Below are 18,777 nucleotides of genomic sequence, written 5' to 3' on the forward strand. Positions count from 1 at the left end.
CTAAATTTTCCCACACCACTCCGCTCCTCCGCTCCCTTCACTGGCTTCCGGTAACTGCTAGAATTAACTTCAAGACACTGGTACTTGCATACCATGCTGCGAATGGATCTGGCCCTTCCTACATCCAGGACATGGTTAAACTGTACACCCCAGCACGTGCACTACACTCTGCATCAGCCAAACGACTCGCTGCACCCTTGCTGCGAGGGGGACCCAAGTTCCCATCAGCAAAAACACATGGGTTTGCTATCCTGGCTCCAAAATGGTGGAATGAGCTCCCCATTGACATCAGGACAGCAGAAAGCCTGCACATCTTCTGGCGCAGACTGAAAACTCATCTCTTTCGACTCCACCTCGAGCGATAGAATTACTAACAAAGAACTGCTAACAGAGCACTTATATACTAATAAAGGACTGGCTTATCTATAGCCAGTTGAGTAGCACTTGAAATGTTTGGCTCTATGAAACCTGATGTACTTATATGATTCTGTTTTCTTCAAGGTTGTGTCTTCCTGGTCGAATGTACTTATTCTAAGTCGCTTTGGATAAAAGCGTCAGCTAAATGCAATGTAATGTAATGTAATGTATAAAAGTTAGCGCTGAGCTTCAGTCTGCAATGTTCAAAACAACAGATAAAGCCAGAAATCTAGGTGTAGTCATGGACTCTGACTTCAGGGACTGGTCAGCTTTCTGTCCCCAGAGTCAGAACTAAACATGGAGAAGCAGCGTTCAGTTATTATGCTCCGAATATCTGGAACAAACTCCCAGAAACCTGCAGGTCCACTGCAACTCTGACTACTTTTAAATCCAGGCTGAAGACTTATCTTTTTGCCGCTGCTTTTAATTGAAACTGAGCGGTTGTGTTTCGTTTTTGGTTAATGAACATTTGGGGCTAGTAACCCCAGGGAATCAGTGTCTGGGGACTTTGTCCTGGCTGGTTTTCTCTATGTATGCTGCTTGGGACGTATGTGCCATACAAGCGTACACAGCTCATGTTCGGAGAAACCTTAAAGAAAGGCATCAGTAAAATGGAACCTCTGTGTGAACTATTCATATCTAAAACTGCACTGTAACCTTTTATTCATGTCTTTTTTATTCATGTATTTTTTCTTTTAATGTTTCTTTTATTATCTTTTCTTTTTAATGACATTTTGTAAATGCCTTTGTCTGAATGTCTTTCATTTTTGTAAAGCACCTTGAATTGCCTTGTGTTGAAAGGTGCTATATAAATAAACTTGCCTTGCCTACAAAAAGTCATTTCCCACAAACGTCTCTCAATCAAAATGTCAAGGAAGACAAACTCATTTTGTGATTAGTGCTAATAAGAATAAAGCAGTCCATTCTTTCAGCGCTCCATTGCCCTTTTAACCGCACCACCCATTCTGCTCTTTGTGTTCATTCCCAGAACCTCTTCCATAAACATCAGAGCGTGTTCCCGACGTGCTGCTCATAACTCTGTTCCATCCGTAGAACATCAATGCATTCATTCATTGTAAGACGCAGGAAGAGAACATTTTGCTTGTTATGAGAAACGGCCCACCCGTGGCTCTTTCTGCATGCCCTGAACAATACCATAACTGAGGGCATGCTCGTAAAAAAACAAGAAATGTGTGTTGGCTTAGTAAAGGATGCTCATAGTTTTCATGCCGGAAACTGTGACGCAGATTTTTGTTTTTGTCTGGGGAAGCAGGCTCATTAAGAAATACCAGGCAACTCCTGAGAGTCAAGAAAAGGAGCTTGATAAAAAAACGTTATCAATTATCAATGAGATAATTGCAATATCTTTCTATTGCTTATTTTGCACTGTATTTCGGTATCATTGAAATTGAAACAGCTAGCATGAAAATATAGTTTTTCACCTCTAAAACGTACGTAATAACAAGTTTAATTTGTTTTTCTAAGAATTTAGTTTTGTGTTTAACCACTACAGTCTGCTTCAAAGTTAAGTTGGTTTTAAGTGGGTTGTAAGTTCCCAATTTCATTTTACCCAATACGTTATCTCATTTTTATCTCTTCATAAAAACATTTAAATGTATTTTGTATTGAATGGCAAAATGCCAAATGTATTGCAGATATCGACCACTTGACATGTATTTTAATATTTGCAAGTGAGCTACAGAAACCACATATGAAACACTAAACATACTGTAGGTGTTAATTATTAAGCATATACATTTTATATAAAGTTAAGAAATATTTGCAGTACCTTGTCACACCTATTTACTTTGCAACGCGTTTATATACTACCATGGTGATTTATGTCACTCTGCATTAATGTAAAGTAAATATAGAGAGTTTTACATACATATGCTCTCAACTATATCATACAATCAAATGTATTGAAGTCAATGGAAGACTGGTCATATGCTCTTGACTGACCCAGATGAAGGGGTTCTGTGAGCACTTAAAGTAAATCAGCCAATGAGGATAATTACTGCAATAACTGCTATTTAACATGACAGGGAAAGTACAGTAAGCTAATGAGCAAATGAGATGCTTACATTTGGTCAGTGTGTGTGTCTTTGTGTACTCTCTATAACTACCACTCCCTACTATCAGACACAAAAAACACTCTTTTGTCACCCAACTTACTGACACTAAGAAAATAAAATGCCAACAAAGACACAAAAAGCAGAAGAGGAGACAAAGTGCAGTGCTGGCACTTTGTCAGTACATCCCTGCGAACACACACTTCACACATGCACACACACGGATAGCAGACAGGCTCTCTACACAGCCACCTCTGCAGTTCAGCAAAGCATGAATCAATTTCAGTCAGAGTGCTGCCAGCCTTCCTCTTATTATGCCAACTTTGTCACTACAGCTTGCCGCACTGCCTATAAACTACATCACCTGGTGCATAGGCCGGACAGCCAATCAGACGCCAGACACAGGGAGATGAGGAGATCTGGGCTCTTGTTATGCCTTTTTACTCCCACATAGGTTTGTCCAGCTCCTTATGCACTGCAGTCTTTAAAATATTCAAAATTCAGAGGATTTATTGTCATACGCATAACAGCTACAGAGTAAATATTGGCTATGAAAATCTTTAGTCCCAGGTATACTTGAGACATAAAAGGAACAAATAAAGAAAATAGTGCAAGTGATAGGATAGTTCACACCATGAACATCAACCTGGATTGGAGAAGACTTGAAACTACCAATTAAGACCCAACATTTGAACGTTCAATGTTTACTGAGGTATCAAATCAAGTGAGCAGTAGGTTCATTTTCTCATAGACCTTTATGGAAATAGAACCCCTTCCTGGATGTTGGAAAGGTTTAAGGGACTTTTGGCTTCACCTCTTTGACCCCTGGCTTCACAACAAATGTAACCCTAATGACATCACCAGTTATTTTCTCAGACTTTGCAAAGCTTCACCAGAATCACAGAAAGATTTCTACAAACTGAATATTTCACAGATTTCTTTGTATCTGCTAACAATGCTGATGACCTTCCACCCAGTAGACACTACAATATGTTTGCGGAAGGCACGGCCAATACTTTTCTTAACATCTTCTTGCCCTGTTCTCAATGTACAGTTATTCAACTAACTTTACAAATAGTTATCAGCCTGTAAAGATGTTCTGTGATTCTGGAGAAGCTTTATAAAGTCTGAGAAAGGAACTCTGTTGATATCGTAGTCATTTCATCAGAAGTGTCCTTGGTGTGGAGCAAGGGGTCTGAACAGCAAAGCCAATGGGAACTTGCCCTATACCTTCTTTCTTTCAAAAAGCCTAAAGCAAAAAGGACGTGACTCAAATGGTTGCGAAATAAGTGTTATTGTATAGAGGCCTTTGGCTAAATGAACTTGATTCAGTACTTTGTGTATGAATTGATAGTTCCACGTTGTATTCATTACAGCATGCTGTTCAAAGTGTATAATGGTCCCATGTTAAATAAAATACACAATAAAGCTGGTGTGCTTTAGGGTGTGGCTACCTTGTGATTGACAGGTAGCTACCAGGTCGTTGCAAGGCTTTTGCATCATCCGTGTTTTCGCCAATTGTTTTTTATTAAAGTTAATTAAAAAATTGGTGTGCCCTATTCAGTGTTTTGTACTAAACACCGGATGTTACTTCTGATAAATAAAGCAAACCAAGATAACGATGGTTAAAAACGAAATGCCAAACTTATGGCTTCAAAATGGTAGTCCACAAATAGATGGGTGATTTCATTGTTGCTATTCTCCCTCAAACAGTATATGGTGTATGATTTTGTAACTAGCGGTAATAGTCATTTTTTCTAAATGAGTTAGGATCTATTAATGAAGAGCTGGTGCAACTCAATTGCAAGGACTATGCTGTATGCTGAGGTTTGATCCATTAGTGGACCTCTCAGCTGATACCTCTGTGAGCACTGACAGAGGGAAGCAGACACAGAGGGTGGAGTCCTCAGGCAGCTCTTGTTTACATCAGAGGTAACATTGGGGCACCACTGCACTGCAGAGCATGTTCCTGTGAAGCACACAATTCCATAATACAACACACACACACAGTCACACACACAAATTAAACAAACACGTCAACCAGCCAACTGTGTGACTCCCTTCCCGCTGGCTGACTGTCTGAGCAGAACAACCTGTAACTCTACCCCCAGGAGCAGCCGGCCAATCAGAGACACGCCCAGGACCCAGTGGAGCAGAAGCAAAAGTGAGAGGGTACATCTTTTTTTAGGTGAGGTAGTTAAGGTCTAAGGTAACCTCTTTTCACTTCCCTGTTCTTGTGTGTGAGCAGTCTGCACATGTTTGGCATGTGATTGGTCATGTCTGCACTAGTGTTGTCACGATACCAACATTTTGGTTTCGATACCGATACCAAGTCAAGAATTGCGATTCCGACTATTTTTCGATACTTTTCTTAAAAAAAGGGAAACAGTCTTAAATGTAATTATTGTGCTTTATTTCATACCAGAACCATAACCATAACACAAACTTTTAAACAATGAGAACAATAAATAAAATAAATGACTAGAATTTGTATTAAATACAATTAAGCATCATCTATAAACAACTTTTTTGTTTTTCGCTTCTGGCGTCTTTTTTGTCAACAAGCCGAGGCGCAGCGGCAGTTGCACTCCCACTTGCAGCCATGCTTCTCGCTTTCTCACATGCTCTGGCAGCTAGCGCGTGGCCGCGTGCACGAGAGAGGGGAGGCACTTGAGCGTGCTTGAGAGGGGAGGGACTGCAGGCACGGCTGCAGTGCAGGGAGTGGAAGCAGAACGCTGAACACACACGGCTCTTATTAAAACGGCGCTTTCTCACCGGAGTACTTTTCCCCGTCATTCTTAAAGTACCGATACTAATGAAACGGAGGAATCGTAACGTTTTTAACGGCAGGGTATCGCGGTACCTTAATACCATTACCATTAATAAATCTATTACTACCCAACATATTAATAATATTGTATGCCTTTGTTTGTTTTTCACTTGCTGCTCCACACAGAGAGAAGAGTAAAGAGGAGATAGTCTGTGTGAATTACTTTAAATTATGGGTAAGGGTAGATAGCTCCCATTGTTCTGTGACCTGTCAATCGTCAAACCGGGGGTCATATTTCATTGTGTGTTCATTTTTATCTGAAGTTGTACCCATGGATGTATAAAGAATAGTTCTACCCAGAGCCCTGTAATAGAAGAGTTGCGACATCTCCGTTCACTCCAATTGAACATGTATTTACAGCAATGGCGGATCTTGGAGCCTCTCAATACTTCCCGGAAGTTAGCGGCAAAGCTAGCAGCGCAGTAGAGTTGCAGCATAATAGACCGTTTGTGATGGACTTTTAGAGGTAAGACGTTTAAAGACTTATATTGCGGATATTATCAGCACATCTGAATCAAATTAACATGTGAATTAAAGCATGTTAGTGGATTATCCCCCTCTAAATGAGTAGATTTAGGGAACGATAACAGATTAGGCTAGGATACCGGATAAAGTTAGCAACACACGTTAACCATGATCAGCCTCTTAATTGTAAATTCCGTTCTCTTGGTGTTATTTCGTCCAACGTTGTGGAATTAGAGAAAAGGGGCTTCTTAACGTGCTTTCATCCGGGTGGAGGGAGTTACATATTAGTTAAATATAACATTGGGGCGTGTGATTGTAGTGGGTGGAGGTGGTGAAATGAGGATATCCATCGTGGAGTTCAAGCTAGTATAATATAGTTAATGTTACACAATAATAAGGAAGAGAGCTATTTGTGTGATACATCGCTATTGATATGGATTTAGAGTGCATATTTGAGACTTCTAAACAGTAAACAAAAACATAACTTATGAGTGAGTGTTTTTAGCAGAGCCATATTGTCCTTGTGATTCTGTTGATTATGACCTGTCTGTATTATGTTGCAGCTCAGCTGATTTCGGATTGATGGCAAAGGGAGAGGGACTTAAGGGAGAGTGAAAACACAAGGTAAGTTTAAAAGAGGTCAGCCATTTCCCATCCTATAGGTTGCTCGATGTATCTAACCCTTTCTCCTGTCTGTGTCTCCCTCGCTCAGCACAAGAACCCCAGGGGGATTCCATGGAGCCTGAAGACCTGCACTGAGACCCTCACCCTGCACCTGAGTCTCAAGTATTTTTATTAAACAGACATTAAGCTTCCCAATGGTGTGGTCTTCGTTTTGTGAAAAATATGATTACCTCACATATGTTGTTGCTGTTGTTGTCTTTTGTGATAGTTAAATTGCTCCTGCTGACTTGAGCCAGACGTTCTTTCCTCCTCTCTGTGTCAGTGGGGAAACTTTACATTCATACTCCTTTCTCTGAGTGATTGGAGCATCCCCCGGCAGCACAGCAAACCATGGGGGAGACTATATGCCAGGACAACACGGAGGAAAAGACAAACTGCATGATATGCTATTCAATGTTTATTGAATTCCATTTATTTACAATGGATGTTCCTAAAACAACACATTTAACATCATCATGCTGCTGCTATGCTTTGACTCATTGTGCTGTCAGTTGACAATCATTGATAGTAGGGGTGTAACGGTTCACAAACATTTCGGTTCGGTACGTACCTCGGTTTTTAGGTCACGGTTCGGTTCGGTTCGGTACGTTTTCGGTACAGCAGAAAAAATTATCACAAAACATAACATATATTTTTTTTAATTATTATTAAACTGTGAATAATGTATTCACTCAAATAAATACAAAATATAATAAAATAAACATTAAGGTGCAGCATTTCGATAAACTGAAATAATCTGTATTTGAACTTTACTGTACTAGTACTCACAAAACATAAACTATTAGTTTAGGGTTTTTAATTATTATTAAACTATGAATATTCACTCAAATAAATATAAAATATAATCAAATGAACATTAAGGTGCAGCTTTTCGATGAACTGAAATTATCTGTATTTGAACTGTACTGTACTAGCACCTAAGCAGCCAGTTTGACATTAGGACTTGCTTGTCATTGTATTTTCATGTTTTTTTAAAGAAAGATGAACTTGTCCACATTGCTTGCCGAAAGGGCAGATCTGCTGGCACTAGCAATGTCTCCTGCCGTGGAGAACAGCCTCTCGCTCGGGACAGAGGTAGCAGATACAGCCAGGTAGCGCTTTGCTAACATGGCAACATAAGGATATTTGCCGTTTGTAATAGCTTTGGCTCGGTCTGAACTTTTTGCGAGTGGTGGAGGCTTACATGCTAGTGGGAGTTGGGTTTGCACTTCAGTCTTTTGGTACCGGTGATATTCACGTTCGGGTGATGCCTTTTCAAATGAGTGTGCAAGTTTGATGTATTGCCAGCCGCGTAACCAATGTTAGTTGAACAATGCCGACAAACAGCTTTGGTTCGGTCCACCTGTCTTTGTCCGTCATCCTTGTACGTAACTGCGAAACCAAAATGTTCCCAAACCGGAGACTTCAATGATGCTGGAGGATTTTCGAGCTCAACTTTATCTGCGTTCGCCATTTCGACAGTTCCTCAAATTACTGATTACATTTGAACGCATCCCTCTGACCAGCTCGTCCAATGAAATGACTTGCTCGCTCTATGACGCGTTGATCACAATGGGTGCAAATTACTCTGAATGCTGCGACGCAGCACCGGAGATTACTTCCAAAAAGTTGTTCACGTTCTCAATTGTTTACGTTTAAAGTTATATGCGTTCGGTACACTTCGGTACACACGTGTACCGGACCGAAGGGCCCGTACCGAATAATTTCGGTACGGGTACGTGTACCGTTACACCCCTAATTGATAGGCACCTGTGGGTCTCCTGTCCTTTCTGAAAGTCATAAAGATTACATTAGTCATTTAGATGATGGATTACTGAAACCACCATGAATTAAAGAAATGGTAGAAATTATTCTAATCTGAATTTTGAAACCTTCCTTCCCCTCCCTCTAAATATATCAATACACATTAGGATGTGATGTTCTTGACTACCATACAAGTTTAAGAAGATAATATTTGTTTTAAAGAATTCAAAGCAATAAACAACAGCAACAGGCTCTGTAACCAAGGCAACGTTAGCCTAACGTGTATATGTTAACAGGTAAGATAGCTGTTCACACTATCTATGTATATTTTCTACTTTTTTGAATGCTATTTTAATTCAATTTGAGATGTTTACATTTTGGATTGTTTATTTCTAGTATTTTACTTTCTCTAATGCTCTGTAATTCTCTAAATTGAACAGAAAGCTGGGGGTGGAGAATGTGTAATCTGTGCCCCTCCGACAAAAAGACACCAACAAAATGTAGTATACAATGTAGCGTGATCCATATAAAGGACTTTAAATCCTAAAACTCTACTGTCACTTTCATTTTGAAAACGTTTTTTTTTATTTCTTTATCTGTGTCTTGCAAGTTCCCCCTCTTTGTGGAAGTGAAATACAACGTGTCCCTATGGTGATTTTTTTTTTTTTTTTTGCATTTAGCCAGGTGTTGTGGGTTGGGCTGTTAATAAAATTAAACCAAATGTTCCTACAACATATTTTGTCCAACACCGAGAATGTTTTATTTAACCTTTCTAAGGAGGATACCAAGTGTGTTTAATCGGATAATGCACTATAACCCTTACCCTATAGAAACTGTCTATTCATTCTTCAGACTTGTACGGTCTGTGAAGAATGAGGAAGAGACGTCTGCAGCACACACTGAACTCAGACTGTGACAGGGATTTACGCTGAGCAGCAACAAACTAAACCACAGAGCAGGAAGTAGACCAACTCTGTGGAGTTTCAGCATGCTCAACATTGTCATCTTTAAGAAATGTGTGCACATTTTCAGGAATTACTTTATTAACTGGGTCAATGCAGAAAAGAAATAAGCTACAGTGTGTTTGTGCAGAATATATTAAATGGAGGGTTTTTTAATGAATTCCTCTTTGATCACAGTACATGTACACAACACCACACACAGTGAAATGTATACTCTGCATGTAACCCCTCCTAGTACTTAGAAGGGAGGGGGCAGCTATTATAAAGTGACTGGCAGGCTGTCTAGTGTCTTGCTCAAGAGCGCCTCAGCAGATCCCAGAAGGCAAGCTGGCACCTCTAAAAGTACCAGTCCACTGTCCTTACTTGGTCCATTCTGGAATTTGAAGCGGTCAAGCTAAGCCCCCTACAGACTGAGCTGTGTGTGTGTGTGTGTGTGTGTGTGTGTGTGTGTGTGTGTGTGTGTGTGTGTGTGTGTGTGTGTGTGTGTGTGTGTGTGTGTGTGTGTGTGTGTGTGTGTGTGTGTGTGTGTGTGTGTGTGTGTGTGTGTGTGTGTGTGTGTGTGTGTGTGTGTGTGTGTGTGTGTGTGTGTGTGTGTGTGTGTGTGTGTGTGTGTGTGTGTGTGTGTGTGTGTGTGTGTGTGTGTGTGTGTGTTGGACCACAATTGTTACATAATAATATGCGTGTGTACAAATATTTGGGTGTGGGTGGTATGTTTGTGTTTGTGTGTGGCAGAAGACATTAAGCTGTAATTACTAACCAATTTAAGTAAGGCCCACCATGAACACACACACACACACACACACACACACACACACACACACACACACACACACACACACACGAGCTACTGCACTCATTCATTCACTATTACTCACTGCCCTCCCCAACCAACAGGCACGATCACACACATGTTCCCCCCCACAGCGGCACCTGTTGCTGCGTGTCCCCGTGTCCACCAGCTCTACAGTCATGCTCATTCCGGCCCGGAGAAAGAGGCTCTGTGTGGATTCAGTCGAGCTGAATTTATCACTGACAAAAGCCGGCGATGATTATTTTTGTGTTGATATTTCAGTTTACTGCCGATGCCTGAAGCAGGGAGCACTGCGACAACTGCGCCGATCATTTGTCCAGTATTGTGATTTTTGAAGCACAATTGCAATTAACAGAATCTAAATGTTAACGTTAGGCTATACACAAACGACATCCCGGTCTGCGTTTTACCACCGCTAAGCTAACGCCAGCTAATGTTTGACGTGAAGAGGTTTAGTCATGTTTTTTAGTCACTTGTTAGCAACCAGTGTTTTTGTGACACATATACGTTTAGGACATTCATGTGTGGGCTGTTTAGTGACGTATTCCAGAATAAAACGTGAATATCTCTTCAGTTTGTGATAAACACATGGCATCTAACCAAAACACGTTGCATTTGAGACAAGAGAACAAGAAGTGGTAAAATGCTAACTCATTTCCGGGTTTTAGAACTAATTCCTGCACCAATCTATAACCTGTAAACAAAAGTCACTCTTGAATAGTTAGCATGATAGGAAACAATAATGCAACTCATTTAGAATCAGTGTTCAGTGGCAATACAGGTGGTTTAACTTCAATTAAAATGTATATGTGAGGTATATAAGAACCAATTGATGCCAGTAACGTTATCTATTTTAATCCAGTTCCATCCATTCCAAGTGCTTCTGATGTTGTGTCTGCATCTTAATAACGCATCACCATCTGTGTTCTTGTCCTACCACAAATACACTAGTTAGCTTTAAAACACATCTTCACTGGCCAGGGTTCCGTCAGTAACAAGCATTGGCCTCCTGATATATTGCCCATATTAACATTCTTTATAATAACGACACATGATACATATGGAAATGTAGCGTTGTCAAAGAGAGAAAGTATAAAAACAAAAGAAAATCCATACATAAAGATACAAACCAGCGCCTAGCCATAGCTTAATGCAACAACACAGGCGACACCTGAGCGACTCTGTTTGTAGAATACCTCTAATTGTTAAAAAGTTGTAATATATTTTATCAGGAACTGGATTGTTGTTGTATGTATTTAGTTTAAACTGTAATTTATTTAGTTAAATATGCTCTGTAACCATTTCTTAAAATCTAAAAAAACAACAACAACAAAAGAAGAACTCTCCATGTTGAATAAAGTCCAAAGATCTGTTTTGTTTGTTTGCATAAGCAGACATGTTCACACAGTGTACATTAGCTTACTCTAATTGTCTTATTTTGTATTTGTTTAGGCTTTTTAAAACGCTTAGTCCTTAAGTTGGTAAAGGAGAACACAAAGCTCTTAAACTATACATTTAGCCTAAGTATTTAGATTGATTAAATGTCAAATGAATTGCCAAAAAAGCTAAACCTTGGCATACGTAAGCTTTGTTGCTGCTTTAAACTGAATTCACATTTCTTCCCTTACATCTAGTAATAATATCAAATCTGTTCCACCATCCTAGCAACATCCTCCAAATGCACCCCTCTGAATGTAACGATCATGACAGCTCTGAGTGGAGACAAAGGCAAAGTGTTTGTGCTGGTGCTTCACCTGACTCACTGAGGATGAGGAGACCTTGCACAAACAGCAGCTACCGATCCAACTACATTCAGCACATCACTGGCATAACCAAGGGACACCTCCACCATGTGAACAAGGGGAATCCTGTCTGCATCATGACGTGTTTTTTAATGAAAATTAAATTTAAATATCCCAATCATTGCATGTAATTGTAATCACTTGATTTCCATTGTTGTTGACATGAAATCAAAGCATGTCTTTGTTAAGTTTCCGAATTAAAGTCAATTGACTGACACTGTGTCCCAGTTGTTTGTGCGACACAGGGTGTTATGGGTAAACAATAGACTGCTGAGTGCCTTTTCGTTCTCCATCATTCCACTGTGGGAATGAGTGACACACTGCTGGGGTATTTAACACAAATAGAAAAATATGAATTGACAGTCAAAGTTGGAAATAACTTGACTTAAAGTTCTGAGTGGGACGGAAAAAACAGGTACTGTCCCTTTAAATGGAGAACCTGCTGGAGGAGTCCTTAGAATAAAGAATAAAAACAAGCAGTGAGTGAAACGGAATGCTACTCACCACTGCGGACACACACAGGGCAGACATCGTGTGCTATACAAAATACAGATGAGCAAACTTCCTATGTCAAGTTGTCTGCTGATAGAAACCACTGCTCATCTCTAGATGTTTGTCATCATCATGATCCCCTCCCTAAGTGGACCGGAGGAGAGACTGAGCCGGGCTCTGTGCTGCTCTCAACTGCAGTGTTTTATAGTCCGGGTCTCCAGGTGGACCGGTTTCAGATAGTACGGGATCAGGGCTTGGTTCAGGAAGAACGCTGTGGTAATTCCCATAGCGATGATGGATGAGGGCCACAGTGTGATCGCCGCCTCGCCCCGTCCAGGCCGGTTCAGTGTGCAGTGCGGCTCTGCTTCACCGCTGCGGAGCGCCTCTCACTGCCGCGCTGACGTAGGCAGGCAGGGGCGGGACTTAGAGAGGCGTCGCAGCCAATCGCAGCTCGTTAGAAAGGTTGCACGTGTGTTTGAAGCCAGTACAGGGAGGGAGCGGCGGAGGGTGGGGGGTTGCTCATGCAGGTGAGCCCGGTTCGAGAGACAGAACTACCCTTGTTGTACCGTTAGACAGTGGTCCAAACCGAGCCGTACACCCTCCAGACCCGAACCTCTCACACTCACTGGTGGAATGTATTAAAGTACAATTACGTTACAGACTACAATTTGGAAGTAATTGTACTTTACCTGAGTATTTTAATTGTATTCTTCTTCTTCTTTCTACTCCACTACATTTTGGTAAAAGTATTGTTATAAATAAACTATCATTTAAATAATTATGTAATTACACGTTAAGATAGCAGTAAGCTCAGTAATTACCAACTGATGATCAGTTGTGCTGCATCAAAAAGCATAATGCAGTAATGTAGGATGTGAAATATTAATTTACTGAATTTATAATGGCCAATATGCAAAAGGGGCACTTTTGATGTTGGTACTTTTAGTATATTTCATGCCAATACTTTCATACTTTACTTAAGTAGGATTTTGAATGCAGAACATTTACTTGAAGCACATTTTTCATCCTTAGTCCCCAAAATTGTGATGGTCTTTAGTTAAAGGGATGTTTACAGGAAATAACTGAAAATGGAACAGAGGAACCATAGCCTTAGAGGAAAATCAGACATGACATAGACCAAGCTGCTGTTTTTTGACAAGTCAGGAGTCAGAATGTGACGAGTCATCAGCCTGCTTTCTAAGCTGTTCCATTAGGGATAACTTTCATTCAGCTTCCCCAGACAACAGCATTAGGCAATTCTTTGTGGACTTTTGTTGTTAGAAACTGCAAAGTCATGATTAAGATAATAAGTGTGTGATCCTTTGGTCCACAGTTCAGGTTTACAAATGGCCTGGCTCTTCAGTGTTTTTTTGTAATACTACTATCCCTTTTCATATAAATTCGCTGGAACAGTTTTCTGACAGAAAATGTCAGTTTTACTGAACAGCTAAATGGTCCATATTTTGCATGTAAATATTAGGACTTCGAACTAGACTTTTCTGGACACCTGATATCAAGTATGAACTGGGTGAACTCTCCCATGTGTCAGTGGATCAAACATGGCGTCCTGAGCCAGCTACACAGTCATCCTGTCATCCTTCCAATTCCCGCCCTGCTGTCCACATATCCAGACACAACATGTCAGCTCGACCGCTAGTAAACAGTCTGCACACGCACAAGCTGGCGTTCTCATAGCCTCAGACGATGTTACTGCAAATAGCCACAGCCGATAAAAGAGTGGAGGACTATCTGTCCTGCACGTGGTGGGGAAGAGAGTGGACACAGAGTGGGGAGAGATAAAGGGAAATGTGGTGTGCTACTTTGTTTTTGCTGATGAGGGAAAAGTGAGTATAAGTGGGTCAGTGACTCAGCAGATGACATCATAGAAAGGGACAATCCACGAGAAAGTGTGAGTTACGGTCATTGGAGCATTGGATATATATGACCTGACGAACACTGCTTACTCATGCTGCAGAGCTCACGTTCACTGGGCCAACAAACCTGCAGGGCCGCACGTTTCCTCAGTTATTGGGGGAAGTTGTATTTTTTGGAACACATGTAAAAACAGGATATTATTGGGGAAACAGGAAAAAGAGAGCAAAACACTACAAGTAGGTAAAGCACAGCCAATAGAGTGGTGCAATGATGACATATTGGAAGACCGGAAGCTGTGTGGTTCATACAAAAAATGTTGTACTTTTGCCATCCGTGAGGAAAATAAATGGGGCTCAGAATACTGAAATCTGTATTTTTTTTTCCTTCTAATTTGTTACTCTTTTCTAAATAACACACTGTTATTTACTCAACAATAACACACACTTATCCTTGTTTTATTTATTTGCTTAATTCTATAATGTCGGGCTTATTCAGAGCGTATCAGGACACCGAAAACGAAATTTCAAAATAAAGTCATTAATACACTGAACAAAAATATAAATGCAACACTTTTGTTTTTGCTCCCATTTTTCATGAGATGAACTCAAAGATCTAAAACATTTTTTATATACACAAAATAACCATTTCTCTCAAATATTGTTCACAAATCTGAAAAAATCTGTGATAGTGATCACTTCTCCATCCCACCTCACAGGTGTGGCATATCAAGATGCTGATTAGACAGCATGATTATTGCACAGGTGGGCCTTAGGCTGGCCACAATAAAAGGCCACTCTGAAACGTGCAGTTTTGCTTTATTGGGGGGGTCTGGGGTGGTCCGAAAACCAGTCAGTATCTGGTGTGACCACCATTTGCCTCACGCAGTGCAACACATCTCCTTCGCATAGAGTTGATCAGGTTGTTGATTGTGGCCTGTGGAATGTTGGTCCACTCCTCTTCAATGGCTGTGCGAAGTTGCGGTGAGTATGCTGGCCATGCAAGAACTGGGATGTTTTCAGCCTCCAGGAATTGTGTACAGATCCTTGCAACATGGGGCCGTGCATTATCATGCTGCAACATGAGGTGATGGTCGTGGATGAATGGCACAACAATGGGCCTCAGGATCTCGTCACGGTATCTCTGTGCATTCACAATGCCATCAATAAAATGCACCTGTGTTCGTCGTCCATAACATACGCCTGCCCATACCATAACCCCACCACCACCATGGGCCACTCGATTCACAACATTGACATCAGAAAACCGCTCACCCACACGACGCCACACACGCTGTCTGCCATCTGCCCTGAACAGTGAAAACCGGGATTCATCCGTGAAGAGAACACCTCTCCAACATGCCAGACGCCATCAAATGTGAGCATTTGCCCACTCAAGTCGGTTACGACGACGAACCGGAGACAGGTCGAGACCCCGATGAGGACGACGAGCATGCAGATGAGCTTCCCTGAGACGGTTTCTGACAGTTTGTGCAGAAATTCTTTGGTTATGCAAACCGATTGTTGCAGCAGCTGTCCGAGTGGCTGGTCTCAGACGATCTTGGAGGTGAACATGCTGGATGTGGAGGTCCTGGGCTGGTGTGGTTACACGTGGTCTGTGGTTGTGAGGCCGGTTGGATATACTCCCAAATTCTCTGAAACGCCTTTGGAGACGGCTTATGGTAGAGAAATGCCCATTCAATTCACGGGCAACAGCTCTGGTGGACATTCCTGCTGTCAGCATGCCAATTGCACGCTCCCTCAAAACTTGCGATATCTGTGGCATTGTGCTGTATGATAAAACTGAACATTTTAGAGTGGCCTTTTATTGTGGCCAGCCTAAGGCACACCTGTGCAATAATCATGCTGTCTAATCAGCATCTTGATATGCCACACCTGTGAGGTGGGATGGATTATCTCGGCAAAGGAGAAGTGCTCACTACCACAGATTTTTTCAGATTTGTGAACAATATTTGAGAAAAATGGTTATTTTGTGTCGAAAATGTTTTAGATCTTTGAGTTCATCTCATGAAAATTGGGAGCAAAAACAAAAGTGTTGCATTTATATTTTTGTTCAGTATAATATTATGTAGTCTATTAACTAGAGCGCCGGGTCATGTTATGACCGTCTTTTCTATGTTGCTGTTGGGTTTTTCCATCGGTTTGGGGTTTAAAATATCTAAACAGTAATAATAAGCCAATAAGTAATAAGCCTTATCAGCCATAATTATCAACAGATTTGCGTTGCCAGGCAACAGCTTGGGTTCATGTTCATTTACAAACTCTTCAACTAGAACTTGATTTCATTTCAACTGATTGTTGTTCCCGCCCCTGATTGTGTCCACCTCTGCTGTGCTGCTGTAGCTGAGGCCTAGTTCCACCTGCTCTGCTCTGTTGTGCTGCTGTGGCTGAGGCCTGGTTCCACCTGCTCTGCTCTGTTGTGCTGCTGTAGCTGATGCCTGGTTCCACCTGCTCTGCTCTGTTGTGCTGCTGTGGCTGAGGCCTGGTTCCACCTGCTCTGCTCTGTTGTGCTGCTGTGGCTGAGGCCTGGTTCCACCTGCTCTGCTCTGTTGTGCTGCTGTAGCTGAGGCCTGGTTCCACCTGGTCTGCTCTGCTGTGCTGCTGTAGCTGAGGCCTGGTTCCACCTTCTCTGCTCTGCTGTGCTGCTGTAGCTGAGGCCTGGTTCCACCTGCTCTGCTCTGCTGTGCTGCTGTAGCTGAGGCCTGGTTCCACCTGCTCTGCTCTGCTGTGCTGCTGTAGCTGAGGCCTGGTTCCACCTGCTCTGCTCTGCTGCTGTAGCTGAGGCCTGGTTCCACCTGCTCTGCTCTGTTGTGCTGCTGTGGCTGAGGCCTGGTTCCACCTGCTCTGCTCTGCTGTGCTGCTGTAGCTGAGGCCTGGTTCCACCTGCTCTGCTCTGCTGTGCTGCTGTAGCTGAGGCCTGGTTCCACCTGCTCTGCTCTGCTGTGCTGCTGTAGCTGAGGCCAGGTTCCACCTTCTCTGCTCTGCTGTGCTGCTGTAGCTGAGGCCTGGTTCCACCTGCTCTGCTCTGCTGTGCTGCTGTAGCTGAGGCCTGGTTCCACCTTGCTCCGGGAACAGCGTGGATACTGTTGTGCTGGACTGGGAGAATGGCGGGTGTCGTGTTTCTGCTGTGCCTTTTCTTGGCTGTGCTGGACAAGGAGAAGATCGCTAGTCGTCCTGAAAAATCTACTGGATTCGGGTATGTTCTGCCACCCGCAGTGGACATCCCCTGTACAGTTTCGGAGGTGTTGCACAAACAATTGCTGGTTGCACTGTCGCGGACATTCATTTCGGAAAATGTTTGTCTTTCTCACATGCCTGCCACGATGGTCCTTCAGAATTGTTTTTTAAACTCTAATCTCACTTTCGCAAAGTTTGCTGGTGACTCTAGAACAGCTGACAATGTATGTGTGTTGATTAAGAGGAAAAGGTGCTTGGTATTTTTATTGTTGTTACTATCAGGAAATGTACAGCCAAATCCAGGTCCACCTAGCAGTATTAGTCAAATAGCTACTCCTGCTGATCTTATATCTAGATCTGGGCTAGGTTTAATTCATTTAAATGTGCGTAGTCTGTTACCTAAATTAGATTTTGTCCGTATTTGGGCGAGTTCGACTGATGCTGATGTCATCAGACGAAAGGGAGGATACACGCGAGCAGACTGTAATATTATTACAGTAACGCGTTACAAAGTAACGCGTTACAAAGTAACGCGTTACACCCAACTCTGGTAGTCTGTTACCTAAATTAGATTTTGTCCGTATTTGGGCGAGTTCGACTGATGCTGATGTCATTGTCTTATCAGAAACGTGGCTAGATAAATCCATTTTGGCCTCTGACATTTACATAAATGGTTACAGTGTATATCGTACTGACCGTCCTAAAAAAGGTGGTGGCGTTGCCATTTATGTGAAAAATAAGTTTTGTGTAACCAATATGTTTTCCAAATCTGTTAGTAAACAGCTAGAATTCTTAGCCGTGAATATTGAGGTAACAAAGGGTCAACAGGTCATGGTGGTGGGCTGCTACAGGGCCCCTTTCGGCTGTCAAGGACTCTTTATCGTCATTGGCAAAACTGTTATCACAACTTTCCTACAAGGAAATAGTGCTGCTTGGTGATTTGAATTGGGACTGGTTAACTTCTGTGTCAGAGGATTTTAAAAACCTGTGTACCTCTTTGAATTTTACCCAGATTATAGACAGTCCTACTCGCCCAAATATTAAGTCCCCAAATAAATCCTCCTTAATTGATCTAATTTTAACAAATGTTCCACATAAATACTCATCTGTGGGAGTATTTGCTAATGATGTGAGTGACCACTGTGTTGTAGCCACAATTAGGGACACTAAGGTCCAAAAGGTTAAACCACGTATCATCACAAAGAGAGACAAAAAACACTTTGTGGAGCAGGGTTTTTTACATGATCTGTTTGATTTTGATTGGGGTAAAATCAATCTGTGTGCTGATGTAGAAACTGCATGGTCTTATTTTTATCTTGGTTTTATGAAAATTATAGATAGACATGCACCTCTGCGTACATTTAGAGTGAAGGGACGAAACAATCCCTGGTTTTCTGCTGAGCTGTCCAGTCTCCTTCATGAGAGAAACA

General features: G+C 41.8%; 1 protein-coding gene across 1 annotated transcript in view; it reads right to left on the minus strand.

Moving 5' to 3' along the window:
- Window positions 1–12,641, minus strand: part of tnfrsf21 (tumor necrosis factor receptor superfamily, member 21) — an 82,990-nt gene extending 70,349 nt beyond the window's left edge. The window contains exon 1 of the mRNA XM_034076585.2: window positions 12,291–12,641. Coding sequence (XP_033932476.1) covers window positions 12,291–12,317 — 27 coding nt within the window. The 5' untranslated portion in view covers window positions 12,318–12,641. The remainder of the gene's footprint in view (window positions 1–12,290) is intronic.
- Window positions 12,642–18,777: the final 6,136 nt, after the last annotated feature.

This window comes from Pseudochaenichthys georgianus, chromosome 24 (genome assembly GCF_902827115.2).
Source record: "Pseudochaenichthys georgianus chromosome 24, fPseGeo1.2, whole genome shotgun sequence".
Taxonomy (NCBI): Eukaryota; Metazoa; Chordata; class Actinopteri; order Perciformes; family Channichthyidae; genus Pseudochaenichthys; species Pseudochaenichthys georgianus.